At 42.3% G+C, this 15,830-nt stretch overlaps 1 protein-coding gene across 50 annotated transcripts in view; it reads left to right on the top strand.

The window, feature by feature from the left end:
* The window catches only part of FOXP1 (forkhead box P1), a 546,942-nt gene that overhangs the window by 473,532 nt on the left and 57,580 nt on the right, over window positions 1-15,830 (top strand). For all 50 annotated transcript variants that reach the window (XR_014522962.1, XR_014522963.1, XR_014522964.1 and 47 more), the window contains one exon: window positions 5,813-5,917. Coding sequence is in view for 47 of the 50 variants with exons in the window: in XM_083491883.1 (XP_083348009.1) it covers window positions 5,813-5,917 (105 nt within the window). In the remaining 3 variants the exon portion in view is untranslated. The remainder of the gene's footprint in view (window positions 1-5,812; window positions 5,918-15,830) is intronic.

Here is a 15,830-nt window from a genome sequence, read left to right on the forward strand (position 1 = left end):
GCCCCTGTGTCTCAACCGGTATATTGATTTTAAAATAGATTTATTTCACCAACAACAGGCGTATACCACCTGCCAAATTATTCTGAGATTGCAGCTCTGAATAGTGACCCACCTAACCGATAGTAATTGGAGCAGATGAGATCCCCTCCAAGTCTTGTTTGGGCCTGGAACCAAAGTTACTCCTCAGTGTATAGAATACAGGAAGCTATTTGTCTGCCCTTTTCTACTACATCCCAGAGATGGGTAGGTGTTTTCAAGTTATTAAGAGTGAATATGATGATCTGGCTCAAACAGCACGCCTGTTCTTTCGCCCAGTGTGAATCATGAATCCGTACTGTAATTTCACATACAGTTCTCTGTTCATTTAGACTTCTTCTATTTTACTTTTTCTAGAGCCTTTTTAAAATCCCTGTTTGTGTGGGCATCTTGTTTCTGCTGTGCCCTTGTCTGAGTGGGTGCAGGTCGCCAATATGAAACAATCAACTTCTTTGGGGGCAGGGGAAATGTTTCATGCTCTTTGCAGCGACATGCATGTTACATTTATTCCCATATATGCCATAAAGGTATAAAGAAAACAGTCATATTTTCAAGCACATAAGTCACATGCCAAAGAACTACAGCCCCTCACGGCTTCCTGGCAAATATTAATCACAGCTCGCCTTGTCTTGAAACATGCATCTTCCCTTCTTACTTGATGTTCATTAGGAGACATGTAGTGTGCCTAAAGCACCGAGGAACCAAAATATGGCACTGCCCCAGTATATTGATAATTTACTAGGATGTTTCTTCAAATAAAGTGAAAAGATTTTTTCCCCTGTGCGTTTTTCATATAATGTGATTCAGAGTGGATTAGAGCATGCATAGAGCAGCCATTGGCTGGCCAGTGGAGAAAACATCACCATTTCTGCATTGCTGCGCAGTGTAGGGGGCAGCAGTCTTGGCTGCATCTGGATTTCAGGGGAGATTGCAGTGTGGGGTCAGTGATCTTGGCTTTAGGCTCCCATTTAACTACACATCCTGTTATTGGCAGCTCTCTTGATTTAACCCAAGGACTTCTGAGAACTGCTGTTGGTACTACTTCAGTTCTGCCTCTCTCTGTCCCTTATCTTCCCCAAGTAATATGAATAGCACAAAAAATGGTTTCATTTTTATTTTTCACATGGAATTTAATTGTTAGTATGGGGGGGGGGGGAAATAACACTGTCAGCACTTAATGGCAATAGTTCAAGAAACATGAAGCATAGTCCTGGCATTACAAACCTTTTTGGATAGTACAGGGGAACGGGTCTTACTGATTTTCCCAATTTTTTGGTGCATATTTATATAGATAGTGGGGGTTTTGTTACTACAGCTATATCTTGGGCATGCAAATTATGTCATTTTTCAAATATAAAATGAAAATGAAGATTTTTAGGATTCTGCAAAAGCCACCAGATTACATATTAGAAAGCAGTGTTCATGATTCATAACATGAACACAGCTGTGCAGAATTCTATATACACTCACATATAGGGCTCAGGGGATATTTTCATAAAATTGGCGAGCGCTATTAGTCTTTATTAGATATATTTAAAAAAAACAGATTAAGAACTAGATATGTGGTTTGCACTGGCATTTACAAGTTGGCAACTATAGAACACATGGACATTTTGTCCTTTCCTAGTTGCATTTGTGTGGCTTTTGTGCTTGCGATTTAAAATGTTTGCAAAGTCTGCCAGGTACTGAAACAAAAAACACAGACATAGCTACAATTTTTTTTCATTGATCCTAATGGGCTGCTAATATGAGTGCCTGGTTTCCCACTCTTCTGTTCAAGTCAGTTGATAACAAGTCAACAAAACACAGTCTTATATTCAATTTAAAAACAGCTGGGTGTGATATAACATCAGCTGTAAATCCCCCTAGCAGAGCTTGTCCTAAAATGGACATTCTTCTACCTCCAGTATGAAGCTGAATTGTCTACTGAGGAAATAAATTGGTGCTCTTCTCTTTTTAAAAACTGTAGCCCTACTACTCGCGGCTGAAAAACAGTTTAATGAAATATACTTATATCACATAGCAATACTACACATAGATAACATGCCTTTATGTGTGTCTTTATCTGACTCATATTTTATTACTGAGACTTTGACAGAGTTTGGATGTCACGATGAACAATGGTTTATCATGATGAGAACACGTCTAGCCTTCCCTATGCTCCCTCCAACTCCTACCAGGGGGAATACAGAAGTTTTCTTTTCCATTTTTATTTCACCACAGTTTACTGTGCCATCCAAACTTCACAAGCTGTGGGCAATCTTAAATACGGTTTGTTTGAAACCACCCATCTTCAAACCATGCTTTATGATGCTGTCTTGTGCCAGCGTGCATAAGTTTAACCACAGTTTATAGTTCAGATGTAACACTAAACTTTGCTAAATTAGAAACGAAAGGTTCCAATCTTCACCTTGTGACTGTGCCGGAGGATGCTGGGAAGAGTGTTCTAGCCTGGTGAGGAGCCTCAGCTAATTTACATTACAGTCAAAGTTTATTGTGACATCCAAATTCAGAAGCTACACGAAACAGTTTGCTGTTATTCTTATCTATTGAAAGTACAGAGGTTGTTGCCATCTCTACTAACCAATATAGTGGAGATGGATATGATTTGCATCGATTGATCGATGGCTATCCTTCCAAGGGGCTCAGGGTGGCACATGTTACCCATCGCTCCCTCCACATTTATCCTCATAACACTGTGAAGCAGTTTAAGCTGAATGATTGTGAATGGCCCAACACTGCCCAGTTAGCTTCCTGGCTGAGTGACGATTTGAGTACCCCACTCCCTGGACCAAGTCTGGTGTTCTTTCCAAAGGCTTTGTTAGAAGAACACTGGCTCTGTTAGAAGGCATCTCCAATACCTCAAAGCTAACAAAGCATGCAAGATAACCCCCAAACCTCCCTATAACTAAGCTCAAGTACACATAATGGACACAACAGCACATTCTTCCTCTTCTGCTATGCCTCTCTTCCCCTCCTTCCTCTATCTCGAATGCGTCAGATGGTAGACTGTATACCCTTTGGGGCATAGACCTGTCCTCTTGTACTTCATGCAGCGCCATTGCACATTTGTGGAGCTATATAAATAAAATAACAGCAGCAGCATGAATGTTCTGTATTTTGACATTCTGACCTGCTGTGGGTTTTGTGTATGCAATGGGAGGATTAAAATGTGTGTGTGAGGGTACACTGTAAAACTATGTGATAGCTCAAACCTACAACAGTCTGTGTCTTATATTTAGGTAGATCACACCAGAATCTGTTGCAGCCCAAGAATCACATGTTGCTACAACATTTTCCCAACCAATTTTTCTTCTCCACTATTTCAGTGATGGGCTTCCAGTTGCTGGAATTTAATTGCTGATGGAAATTAACGTACATTGCGGCAAATGATTCTTGTACTGCTATGCAAACTACAAATTAAATTGATTTCCAACTTGGAGATTAACCTATGCACTTGAAAAGTAATAGGTGTAGCATCTTTTTACCTATTTCCAGTGATGGAAAAATTAGGGTAACAGGCATAGAGAAATTTTCAGTTCCATTGAGAAGTTTTCTGATGCCCTAGACCAGACATGTCCAACGCGTGGATCGTGGAAAGGATTCTGATCTAGCATGACCAAGGCCTCAGGGTGCTTCCGCCCGCCGGCATCTCCCATGGCCACCGGGCGCCCTCAGCGCATGCTCGGCCACAGCCAGAAAGACTCCACAGGCACTTTCCCCACCTTTCCAGCTCCAGCCTAGCTGTGTTTACTCGAAAGTAAGCCATTGTCCCCCCTTCCCCACGGAGCTCTTCCTCTGGTAAAGAGGGAATTGGACATTTTAGGGCATGTTGGCTTCCCGCATGCCAAGGGCCCTGGGAGTGGGTGGGTTAATAATTTGTTAATAATAATAATAATAATAATAATAATAATAATAATAATAATAATAATATACCCTGCTCATCTGGCTGGGTATCCCCAGCCAAATATAATATTAGAAGTGACTCCAGATGTGGTTCATCTCTACACCCATCAGCCCCAGCCAGCATGGCCAATGGTCAAGGATGACAGGAACAACAACATCTGGAAGGACCACAGGTTCCCCATCCCTGCCCTATATGGTCCCTCACATGGTTTTAGGTCAGCTGGAGAGGCTGTGCTCATGGCCCCACCTTCACAAGATCCTTAGGAGGCAGTGACAAGAAACAGGGCATTTACCATAGTGGAGAAATGTGGTTGGCTCCCCACAGTGAGTAGTTTTAAGAAATAAGTAAATACATTTTTTTAAAAAAAAATCAACAAGCATTTGGTTGAAGAGCTTTTAATTTTCTATTTTGCTGATCAGCTACTCTGCTGGTTGCTCTGTAGCTTATGGAATTTTATTGGCGATTTTATAGTGGTTTTGTTTTGTTTGTGTGTATCATACATGTTGGTTTTTGTATGCTGCTTTGGGGTTCTTTATATTGGAGGAAATGTGTGATATAAGTCTAAGTAATAATGAAAACCCTTACAATTCAGCCAGTAAAAATATCAAATTGCTCATTCTCTTGTTCGCCAAAAGCAATTATGAAGTAAGATTTTACACTGATTTGTAACATATTCATATGTGTTGAATATGATGGGGGGGAATTGGGGGTTCCATCCCCTACTTGTAGTTAATGCCTGATAGAGACACATGCATGTCTATTATTATTTTTACATCTTTTTGCTTTTGAGCTTACAGCTTGCAAAGACAGTCAGCTGAACACACACACACACACACACACACACACACACACTTGGGAGAAGAAATGAATGTGGACAAAAAAGTGCACCCTTCAAGATAACTGACATTTCTTCTTTTAAAAAGTCATTTAAGGTTATGGAAATTGTCAGGAGAAAATAATTTCCTTTGCTGAAGAGGTTTTCATGCAGAAGTTGAGTAAAGATGTTTCAGAACATGTTTCATCAGTTAATGCAACAGATACATTTCCCTGAGCACCACATGGCCTGGATCAAAGCATCTCATGACTTGGAGCAGTGTGACCAAATCATTATGTATTGATTGGAATCCTGCTAGAGTTTTAACTCTTCGATGTTTGAAAAGGTGCTTCCCACCCCAGCCACCTTTTTACAAGCTCTGTCTTGGTGGCCTAGGTAGCAGTGCTGCTGTGAATGGCACCCTTCTGTCCCAGTGAAATGACAGAATTCCCTTTTTGCTACATTTCTTGTTAAAATGAATTTTATAGTTGGGAAACATTCACTGTATGCTCAGAAATATGAACAGACCTGCAAGAAGAGGAGGGGAGGATGCAGGTCTGTTGTGATAGGGTTAAAGATGCCATAACACAGATATGCGTGCTTTTCTTTCTTTTTGTCTTACACAGTATTTTGGAGCACCTATAACCCTCAAAGTTACTTAAGATGCGAGATATAAACTGCAAGGGTATTTAGTCTTCCATCTGCTGTAAATATGCAATTTTCAAACACTTTTTGTATCTAAGACATAAAGCTACACTGTCAAATGTTCCCAGCATTCACTTCCTATGTTTATTTCAGTTCTTAACAAAACTGCTAATTAATTAATCAATCGGACACACATAACCTGCTTGCTACAATCCTGAAACATTTGCGACTCTTCTCTTGTAAAGCTCAAAGGAGGGCTTCCTTGAAACAAAACGGAATTGTGCGTTCCTGAATATTTCATTTTTTTATGTGTTTATACTTGCATATTTTGCTTACAACGCTGCAGCAAGTTAAAGTCATTCAAACTACCACCTAAATAATGCTTTCCTGCTTTTTTCCTTCCCCATCAGTTTATCCCACGAAGAACACTCTCATAGCCATCCGCTTTATGGGCACGGAGTATGCAAATGGCCAGGCTGTGAAGCAGTATGCGAAGATTTCCAGTCATTTCTAAAGTAAGAATATTTTATTTATTTTTTGGCATTTCATATATTTCATTAAGTATGAATCTACCTTCAGATGAGCTGAAAATATCTCCTGCTGTCGGTGGCTTCCTGTCAAAGGTGTCTGTTGTAAATACATATGATGTGCAACTTGTGTTGTCCTCAGTAAAGCCTGGGCAGACGGACATTTCAGGGTGACTGCCAAAGGACCTCCCTCATCTGGCACAGTCTGAAATCAACAGATTACTGGGTTCAGCTCTGCTGCGTGTGCAGATCACATCCAGTAGTGTTTGGGTTTTTACGACAGTCCTCTGTCATTCTTGTATATGTTTTCACCAAACCTTAGATCCAACACAGAAGCAACGGAGGCTATCCTCCTTATTTAATTGATTTTGTAACTGCTTTTATTGAATACAGACTGGCAAAACTACATGCATCGTTAATTGTGTCACATTAGTATCTAATAAGCAAAGTCAACACTACTTAAATTAAATTCTAATTATATTAATTGAGCCCCTGTAGTTTGACACAGACTTCTCCTCACTACCAAAAAACAAAAACAAAACAGTGTTAAATGCGGTATAAAAGTTACCTTACTGACAAGTTGGTACGGTACCTGCAGGCATTCCATTTTTGTAAATTGTAGTCTGTTTTTGTATTTACCACTGTCGTTTTGGAAACTACCACTGACAAAGTTGCTCTTTCTAACTTCCACATTTCACATGTTTGCTAGTCGATCTGTCTTGTGTTGCCCGTTTATACAACTGTCCGCTTTTCCGCGCATCCTCCAGCCTCCAGCTGGCCCCAGAGCTTCGATTCTAGTTGTGGATATTTTTGGATACAGTATTTTTGGTCTGGATTGGAGCAGAGAGGGCATTTACAGAGTGTTTAGAGGATGCTCCCCACTTAACGTGGTTGTCGCTTATGCGCTTGGGGGCCTGGTACCTAACCCCCTGCCTAAGTGGGGGGAGGCCTGTAGTCAGTTCTATGCCATATTGTCTGTGACCCTCATAGCCTTTCATAACTTAACTCTGTTAACATTGCTTATGCAATAATTTCATGGGCACAAAGCATTTTTCAAAAGGGGCAAATCTTTTATAATGCCCTCAATTCTCCTAGATAAGAAAAGAAATTGGGAGTCTTGTTTTTGTTTTATACATTCTGAGAAATGAATATAATAAAGGCTGGAAAAGAAAAAAGAAAAGAAAAAAAACCAAGGGTGGTTTTTTACACACACACACACACACACCCCTACCTGTAATCATTTTGTAGTGTTTGTTTCTAAGGTAAGGAACACTACAAGGTCTTTGATTTTAAAGATAAATTCTGTTCAAATAACAATCCTAGTTGTCTTTCACTCACAGCTAACAGGAGGATGCTTATCAGTATCAGCAGATACATAAGCTATTGTACACATTCATTTCCCTGTTTCTTTTCAAAATAAGTTGCAGTTTTACACAAGGGCTTTCTGTGTTTTCTCTTCCCTCCACCCCTTGAGGCAGTCAGCCACTGGTTGTCATGCAATTGTACCATCAGTTAGAGCTAACTGCTACCAGCAGGTGATTCTGCTAAATCTAATGAAACCAACACACCCTGCATTGCCTCGAATACAGAAAAACAAAAACAAGTCCACTTTTTACTGCTGTGACAGAATGGTCTCATTCTCTGCAGCAAGAAAACAAAAATGCAGGCAGATTTTGTATGCTCTGCCTCAGATATCTAATGCTGTATAATATGGGAGGCAGTAGCAGGGCCACTGGGCTTCTTTTCTTCTTTTATAGATAAATGCCGTTCTTGGGCACACAGGTAGTTCTTTGAAATTAAAGTACATGAGGGCTGATGAGGTGTGCACCTTCTTGGCACCCATGTAGTAATTTGATATGCAATAAGCACTCCCAATAGTCACTGCATAATTCAAACCTAGGGGTAGTTTGGTAAACACATGCAGTTTGTGATCCGTGCAATCTAGATGCTTTAGAACAGGGGTCAGCAAACTTTTTCAGCAGGGTGCCAGTCCACTGTCCCTCAGACCTTGGGGGGGGGGGCTGGACCATATTTTTTTTGGGGGGGGGGGATAAACGAATTCCTATAACCCACAGATGCATTTTAAATAAAAGGACACATTCTACTCATGTAAAAACACGCTGATTCCCGGAACTTCCGCAGGCCGGATTTAGAAGGCGATTGGGCCGGATCTGGCCCCCGGGCCTTAGTTTGCCTACCCATGCTTTAGAGCAGGGCTCTAAAAGAGAGCAGTCCAACGTGCAGCCTCATGTGTCCCTCAAGGCTTTTTTTGGTGGCCCTCAGCAACATTTGCTGGGTTTGGAGGAGGAGATGTGAGGGCTCTGACAGCATCCTAGAGTCCTCCAGCCTACTTATCAAACCCCAGTGCCTCACTTAGCTGGCTTTAGGAAGGCAGCACAAGGGCTGGGGAGGGGGTGTCTAATTTTGGGCTTGCTGCCCTCCTATACAGCAAGGCAGTGAGCAGCCCACAGCATAGGCGCCGACTCCATGGGGCTTGAGGGGGCCCGAGCCCCCTCAAAAATTCGTTTGGGGGGGCTCAGCCCCCCCAATAATCTCGGGCGGCGGTGGGCGCGTCCGCGGCTTTTATAGGGCGCCCGGCGCGCACCAGCTCGATAACGGGCACCGGCGCGGCGGGGGGCGCCGGGCCGGGGGAGGGGGGCGGCCGGCCTGTCTCCTTGGCAACCCCATTGAGCAGCGCCGGCTCCCCCGGGAGGGCCATCCCCCCGCGCCGCCGATCGCCAACACCGCCGACGCTGTGGCTGCCCGAGCCCGAGCCCGACCCGGAGCCCGACCCGGAGCCCGAGCCCGACCCGGAGCCCGAGCCCGAGCCCAAGCCTGTCAGTCAGTCAGTCAGGAAGGAGAAATGGGGAGGGAGACGAGGGAGGAAAATTGCGCGCAGGGTGAAGAAAGGAGAAGGGCGAACGAGACGAGCTTCCAACCCAAAAAAGGGCTGGAAGACTGGGAGGATGCAGGATCGGGAAAGAAAGCGACGCCTTCCCCGCCCGCGACGTTGCCCGCTTGTCATTGGCAGCGCAGCGGGCGCCCAGAGGGGCTGGGCACCGGCGCAGGGCCGCTCCGCAGCCGCGGAGGACAGCTGCGCGGCTAGCAAGGTGTGCCGCGTAGAGCGCGGCCCTTGTGTGGCCCGGTGGCCAGGCAAGCTCGGGCGGGGACCCCCATGCAAATCTAAGATGGGAGAAGAGGGCAGAGCAAAGGGGGTGCCTTCCCCAACCTCCGGCTCTGAGACTTCCCTGAGCCCCAGAAAAGCGAAAGGATTTTCTCTTCTTCTTTTTTTATAAATATTTTATTAAGTTTTCAAATACAAAGTTAGAAACATACACTGAAGAAAAAAGTAAAAGAACAAGAAAAAGAAAAAAAGAAAAAGAAGAAAAGAAAACCAACCATTCAACACATTTTTTATATAACTAACTGGACTTCCTCGCATCTCCCTTACCCTGCATTCTTTATAATAAAGATATCAGCAAATTATTACCTTGTTTCGTACCTTATTTTGTACTTTTCAAATACTATACCTCTAAATTTAACATACTTTTCATCAGTTACTTATATCTTAAATTAAACATAGTATTACCTTAGATTTTGACCTTTTCTTACTTAAAATATAATTTCCTGTTTCCCAAATCTAATTGCTGAAGCTATAGTTTCCGAATCGTGTAAATTTTTAACATTCATACAACTTATATTGTTTTTGTAAATAGTCCTTAAATTTTTTCCAGTCCTCTTCCGTTGTTTCTTCTCCCAAATCTCGGATTCTGCCAGTCATTTCAGCCAGTTCCATGTAGTCCATCAATTGCGTCTGCCACTCTTCCAGTGTGGGCAAATCTTGTGTCTTCCAATATTTTGCGATAAGTATTCTTGCTGCTGTAGTTGCATACATAAAGAAAGTTCTATCCTTCTTTAACACTTTCTGGACAACAATGCACAAGAGGAAGGCCTCTGGTTTCTTTGTGAAGGTATATTTAAATACCTTTTTTAACTCATTATAGATCATTTCCCAGAAGGCCTTCACTTTTGGACAAGTCCACCAGAGGTGAAAGAATGTCCCTTCAGCCTCCTTACATTTCCAACATTTATTATCAGACAGGTGATATATTTTTGCAAGCTTGACTGGGGTCATGTACCACCTATAAATCATTTTCATAATATTTTCCTTCAAGGCATTACATGCCGTGAATTTCATTCCGGTGGTCCATAACCTTTCCCAGTGCTCAAACATGATGTTATACCCAATATCCTGAGCCCATTTTATCATGGCTGATTTGACTGTCTCATCCTGAGTGATTTTCTCTTCAACCTGCCCTCCATCCTCTTGCAGAAAACTCTTTGCCTGCCCTGCCCGTATCTCGTTTTTGCTTTTTAATTCCACACACGCACCCTTCGGACTTCGTGGCAATCGGGCGCGCGGGTGCGTTTCCTAAGAGAGTGAGGACCCCCGCCTCCTCCCCACCTGCTCCCTCGCCAGCCAGCCAGCCGCGCGCCCTAGCCGGAGAGCCCCAGCCGTCCCCGTCGCGCAATCGGCTGGATCTCCCTTCAGCAGGCCGTGCTCACAACTTGGCCCAGGGACCCCCCAGCAGCGGATCTCCGGCCCAGCTGAAGAATCCGGCAACAAGCCCCCTCCTCCCCAATCGCTCCGCCGAAATACGCTCCAAAACCCCCCAGATAGGCCGCCGGCCGCCAAGTCTAGTGGCGCCCTGAGCGAGGGTCTCTCCCCAACACCGCCACCTCGAACTGCGTTCTCCCGGCTACCCGAGCGAACCAGCGGCAGGACCCCGGTATGGGCCCCCCCAATATTTTTTATAAGTCGGCGCCCCTGATTCGGGGTAAAAGCAAAACCTCTTACTGTACTTGCAAAGTATGTCAAACTCGCCTCAGTTTTCTTTTCCAGAATTCTGCTTCTTAAAACATTCCTGATTCCACACCCCACCCCAATGAATTAAATATAATTTCTACTCACACTGTGTTCATCTTTAAAACACAGAGATCTATCTTTCATCATTACAGTGCCATCCCTTTCTGATGTGGAAAATAATATGGAATGCAATGTGATGACATACAAGTGGGGAGGCTGGTTTTACTCACTGGGCTTACATCTTGTCCACACCAGAGTTTACTGTGTTTTTGCCCTCAGTTACCCTCAGACAACACCATAGGAGCCAACTCCTAGGGGGCCAAGGGGTCTTTTGCTCCCCCAAGAAAATATTTGAGGGGACCGACCCCCCCAAAGTTGATGGGCATTGCCATTCAAATGGTGTGTGTACTGTGTCATGTGACTATTTGGGCGGGGCTTTCCTAGGCTCCCCCAATATTTTATTCAGGTTGGCACCCCTGGCCCACAGGTTCCATGTCAAAGTACTCTTGGAGTACCGCCCTGCTCTAGAACAACCTTCATCAACCTGATACCCCTTTCGGTGTTTGGGGCTATCACTCTCATCAGCCACAGTGGCTAATAATCAGGGATAGTGGGAGTTGTAGTCCAAAACCTCTAGAAAACACCAGATTAGGGAAAGCTGCTCTAGAAAGTGCATGGCTGAATCTACCATTAGTTTAGGATATCCCAGTAAAATGGATTAATTTTTTTAGGGACAGCCACTCCCCCCCCCCGGGCGGATGAGGGAAGGATTCCAAACCCAAGATCCATTGCAGTGACTGAGGATTCAGCAGCTTTCTTGCTAAACCCAGCAGATTCCCAGCATAGCTCCCTCATCTGGGTTTAGCTGGGGCTCAGATGGTTGAGCTGAGACAGATGGATCTTATGCTGGCATAAACCACAAACGAGTGGATGTTCTGGAGGCCGTGAGGGATGTGTCTGAGCAGGGGAACTTCCTTTGGTTCATAACTCAGTTCAGCTTGGTCACGTGACTTGGCAACTCAGCAGAACTTAAGCTAGCAAAATGAATGATATAAGTCAAACTCTGTTTTAGAGTCTTGTTTTCCCTTTGCTAGGCTTAGGTATAGATCTACTCCTGAGCAAAGTATGGAACAGGGGTGATTTATGCTGGCTTAATTTAAGCTAAATTGCTCCTTAGAACCCTATGCGGGTCACTGCCATATGGGCATACTATGCAGGATGTTCTTGAGTACCTTAAAAAAAAATTGTAGTAGTTTAGTTAGGTTTTCATTATTTCCAAACTCTACTCTATCTACACCCATATTTTCTCGAAAACATATAGCTTGCCTGTTTTGGGAACGTTGGAGTGTTCACAGTTCCAGCACAATGCTGAACCATGATTTGCTGTTATATCTGAATCCTACAGCAGCTTTCCAGAACTGGTTTTTAAGGACTGCCAAAGGGAGGCTATTAAACCCTGATTTGACACTGGTTTCCAAATCATAGCTTGCACCAAGGCTATTATGACACTGTTATGTTTAAATTCACATACCATTTACAAACCACATGTCTGAATTAAAGGGGGGGGGCAGTTGAAAATGAAGCATAATTTAACTCCTTTCTGGTTGTTGTTGGGTTGCCGACTTTGTTTTCCAGTTGTATGCCTCTCCTGCAAAGCACAGATGGGCAGGCTTTCGTGGTACAATTTTGCTCCATTATGGAGCCTAGAGAACACCCATAGGAGAATGTGATCTAGCAGTGTGTGCTTGCTGAGAGCTCTTCCCAGGAGAATGCAGAGAAGAAGCATGTGAACAGTATGCACATTTATTATGGGGAAAGGGGGACAAAATGTTTTTGTTTTTGGAAGTTTCCCTCCTGGGGAAGGAAGATGTTGTTAGTGACCTGAGCAGAGCAAAGATGGGCAACTAACATTGGGAAACCTTTGTTTCTACCCTGTAGTGACTATATGCCCATTTAGCTTTAAGGGAAAACTCTTTTCATAATATTGACAAACACTGTTTCAACATATTTTCAGTAGGGACTACCAAAAATGGTACTTCAAAACCCCAGTGGGGTTTTATCCAATATTATTTACATTTCTTTCTCTCACTTCCTCTAAATCAAATTATTATTTTGCAAGAGTAAACAACTTTTGACACCGTAGCCTGCATAGTATTCATGTGCATGTGTGTGTGCTTGTGGTTTTGGAGTGCTTGTAGGAGCAGTAGTAACACATTAGAATATATATTTAAAACGGAGGTTTTTGTCATTTGTAAATGGAGGCTTGCTGGTAATCTGCATCATGTGAATTTTAGTTTTAATAAAACTGAGGAGGGCTTGTGTGAAAGAAACTCTCTCAGCACACTCTGCAATGTTTTCACAAGTGTTTTTATCATGGCAACATCTTGTTTACTTTAGTTGCTTGCCTAAAACTACTTGGAACATGTTAAGAAAACATTTCAGGAAAGCTTCTAAAAGAGGCTTTTGTTTAGCAGCCACTGTGAGGCTGCTCAGCTCACAAAGGTGTTAACTTTCAACCCCTTAAGCACTTCCACATGAAATTCCAGCAACTATGCTTGTGGTTTTTGGGAAGAAAAAGTGCACATTAAAGAGATCAGGTATATGCTAATACACGTTGAAGGAAGGCCGGAAATCATAAATTGTTTCAAATGCATTAATTGCTATTATTTGCGTGTCAGAAAGTTTTAGAGCTGAAGTTACCTCCAGAGTTAACAAAACAGAGACTTCTGGTAAAATTGGTGCAATGTTAGAAGAGGAGTGTGTAGGGGGAGGAAAGCCTACATATATCGGAGCCTGTATATATACCAAGGATATGTATGGTCTTAAAATTCAAACACATGGCCCTGGCAGTTCACTTCTTCAAACATATATAAAATAGGTGGCTGGCTAAAGGTTTTCCATGCTGTTAATCTCCTGTAAGTGACCTAACAGGATGACCAAAATGTATGAAATCTTTTCTGTGTGAAATATACCTTGCCTATTAACAGATCTAAAAACACACACACACACACAAAAACAGTTCATTTTATTCCTCAGATTGTCAAACGTGCAGAGTGGAGTTCAGATTTGAATGCCACAGGTTTTTACAGCATGCTTATTAACCTCACTGACATTGTACGGAAGTTCAAGACCTTTCCAATAGTTGCATCACTTAAAAAGGTCAGAGTGGCCTAAATACCACACTGCCCTCTAGTGATGTATATAATATTAGAAGTAAAAGTTTTAGCGAAGTGGCTCAAAGATATTATCACAACTATCATTACTTTGTATCGTTTTAATATGGAGATAAGAGTTACTTGGTAATCCTCTTTTACTTCGTTTGGTCAGCTTTCCAAGTGGACAGATAGCTATGAAATGCGCATCTTTCTCCTTACATTGAGGATATTTGTTTTGTGCTGTGTACTGTGCTGGAACAAAACCCCTTGTCTTTCATAACCACATATGGGAGTTTTAGGTGCTTAGTTTATGTTTCCCACTTTTAATTTCCGGTATCTAATCAGAAAGCATTACTTAAGAGACAGGGATCATCTTTGTTTCATACTTTTTATTGACACCATCTCCCACATTATTGCTATGTCTAAATGGTAAAATTTATTATTAGCAATAGTGTCACAAAAGTCTGAGACAGCGATTTTCCTTTCAATAAAAGTAGTTAAAAACCTTTTAGAAAATCCATAATTTTGATTGCTGGTACTTCATAAATGTATAACTGGTACTTTTTAGCTGTCTCTTTAGGGAAAAATGAGTTTTATCACCTGCAGTACCTGGGTTAATGAAATTGTATGTTGGAATTTAGCCAGAATGAAAGATGAGATCATTCCGTGGTACTGGTATTAGCAACAGGTCTCATATAAAGCTTTGACGCTTAAGGCAAGTATAATTACAACTGTGTGCATATGTGATTATTTGTCATTTTCAAAGTTCCTGTACTTTTGAAAGAAAATGAAAACATTACCGTAAAGGTCCCATGGTCTGAAAAGCTTTAGCAAAGCAGAAAAGAAATGTACACATGTTCATCTTTAACTAGAAAATAAAATTGCTTGCTTTAAATTTGAGCCTCAGTTTCCTGCTCAGCCCTTTACAAAAATACAACTCACAGTTCAAATTTTAAAGAAGTGTTGCCTTTCCCCTTCCCATGTCTAATTGTTTGTGTGGATATTAGCCATCCAGGAAATCCCATACTAAACAAATACGAATCCAAGAGGATCTTGTGTTCTTCCACAGGCAGCTCAGGATATTGTAGACAGTTACAATGATTTTATTTTTTCCCTTTTTGCAACCTGGTATTTATTGTATTTATTTTATGTATGCTGCCTTCTTTCAAAGACAGAGAGTCAGCTGTCAAAACGGACTATTTCAGTCCAAAGGGAAGCACTTGATATACTCCTTTTTAACCTTGGCTTTCTTCACTTTTTAGAGAATTCTATATATGTATCTTTATATGGTGATAAAGGAGAGCTGTGTTGTGCCGTGACACAGAAGCTTAAATTCAGGCCTGTTACTGAAGACTCTTTTGAGATGTGTAAGCAGTGCAGGAATCCTGAAAGGCTGTCAGGCGAGGGTGTTGGTTTGAAATGTGCCTGGAATCTCTAACCAAGCTCACTTTCAAATACGGCAATATTTCCCTCCCTAATGCACAATTAGTAATACCCCCTCTTGATGATTTTCTTCTGGGTGCGAAATTAAAATAAACAGCATCCCATTGAAATAGAAGCTAAATAAGGCTAATGCATGAATCCAGGACTTCTCTATAAAGCTGTTTGGTGGCTGCGGTGTGTGTTTTAATTTTAAAGATGACATTTGTCTACCTGCAACTCCGTTATGTATCCTGTGGAATGCAGTGCTGTTTAGACACACGGCTACATCTGCACTTGATTTCAAGACTTGGAGTAGGTTATTTTGCCAGGTTTCTGATGTCTCAATTTAACAATAGATGTGAGAGTGCACAAGTGGTTAAGCTGTCCATTTTTAATAATAAATAATAATAACGGCCGTGTCACAAAAGTGTGTTTTTATGTTAGCCTGTTGTTTTTG

This window comes from Podarcis liolepis (genome assembly GCF_965112155.1).
Source record: "Podarcis liolepis genome assembly, chromosome: 2".
NCBI lineage: Eukaryota > Metazoa > Chordata > Lepidosauria > Squamata > Lacertidae > Podarcis > Podarcis liolepis.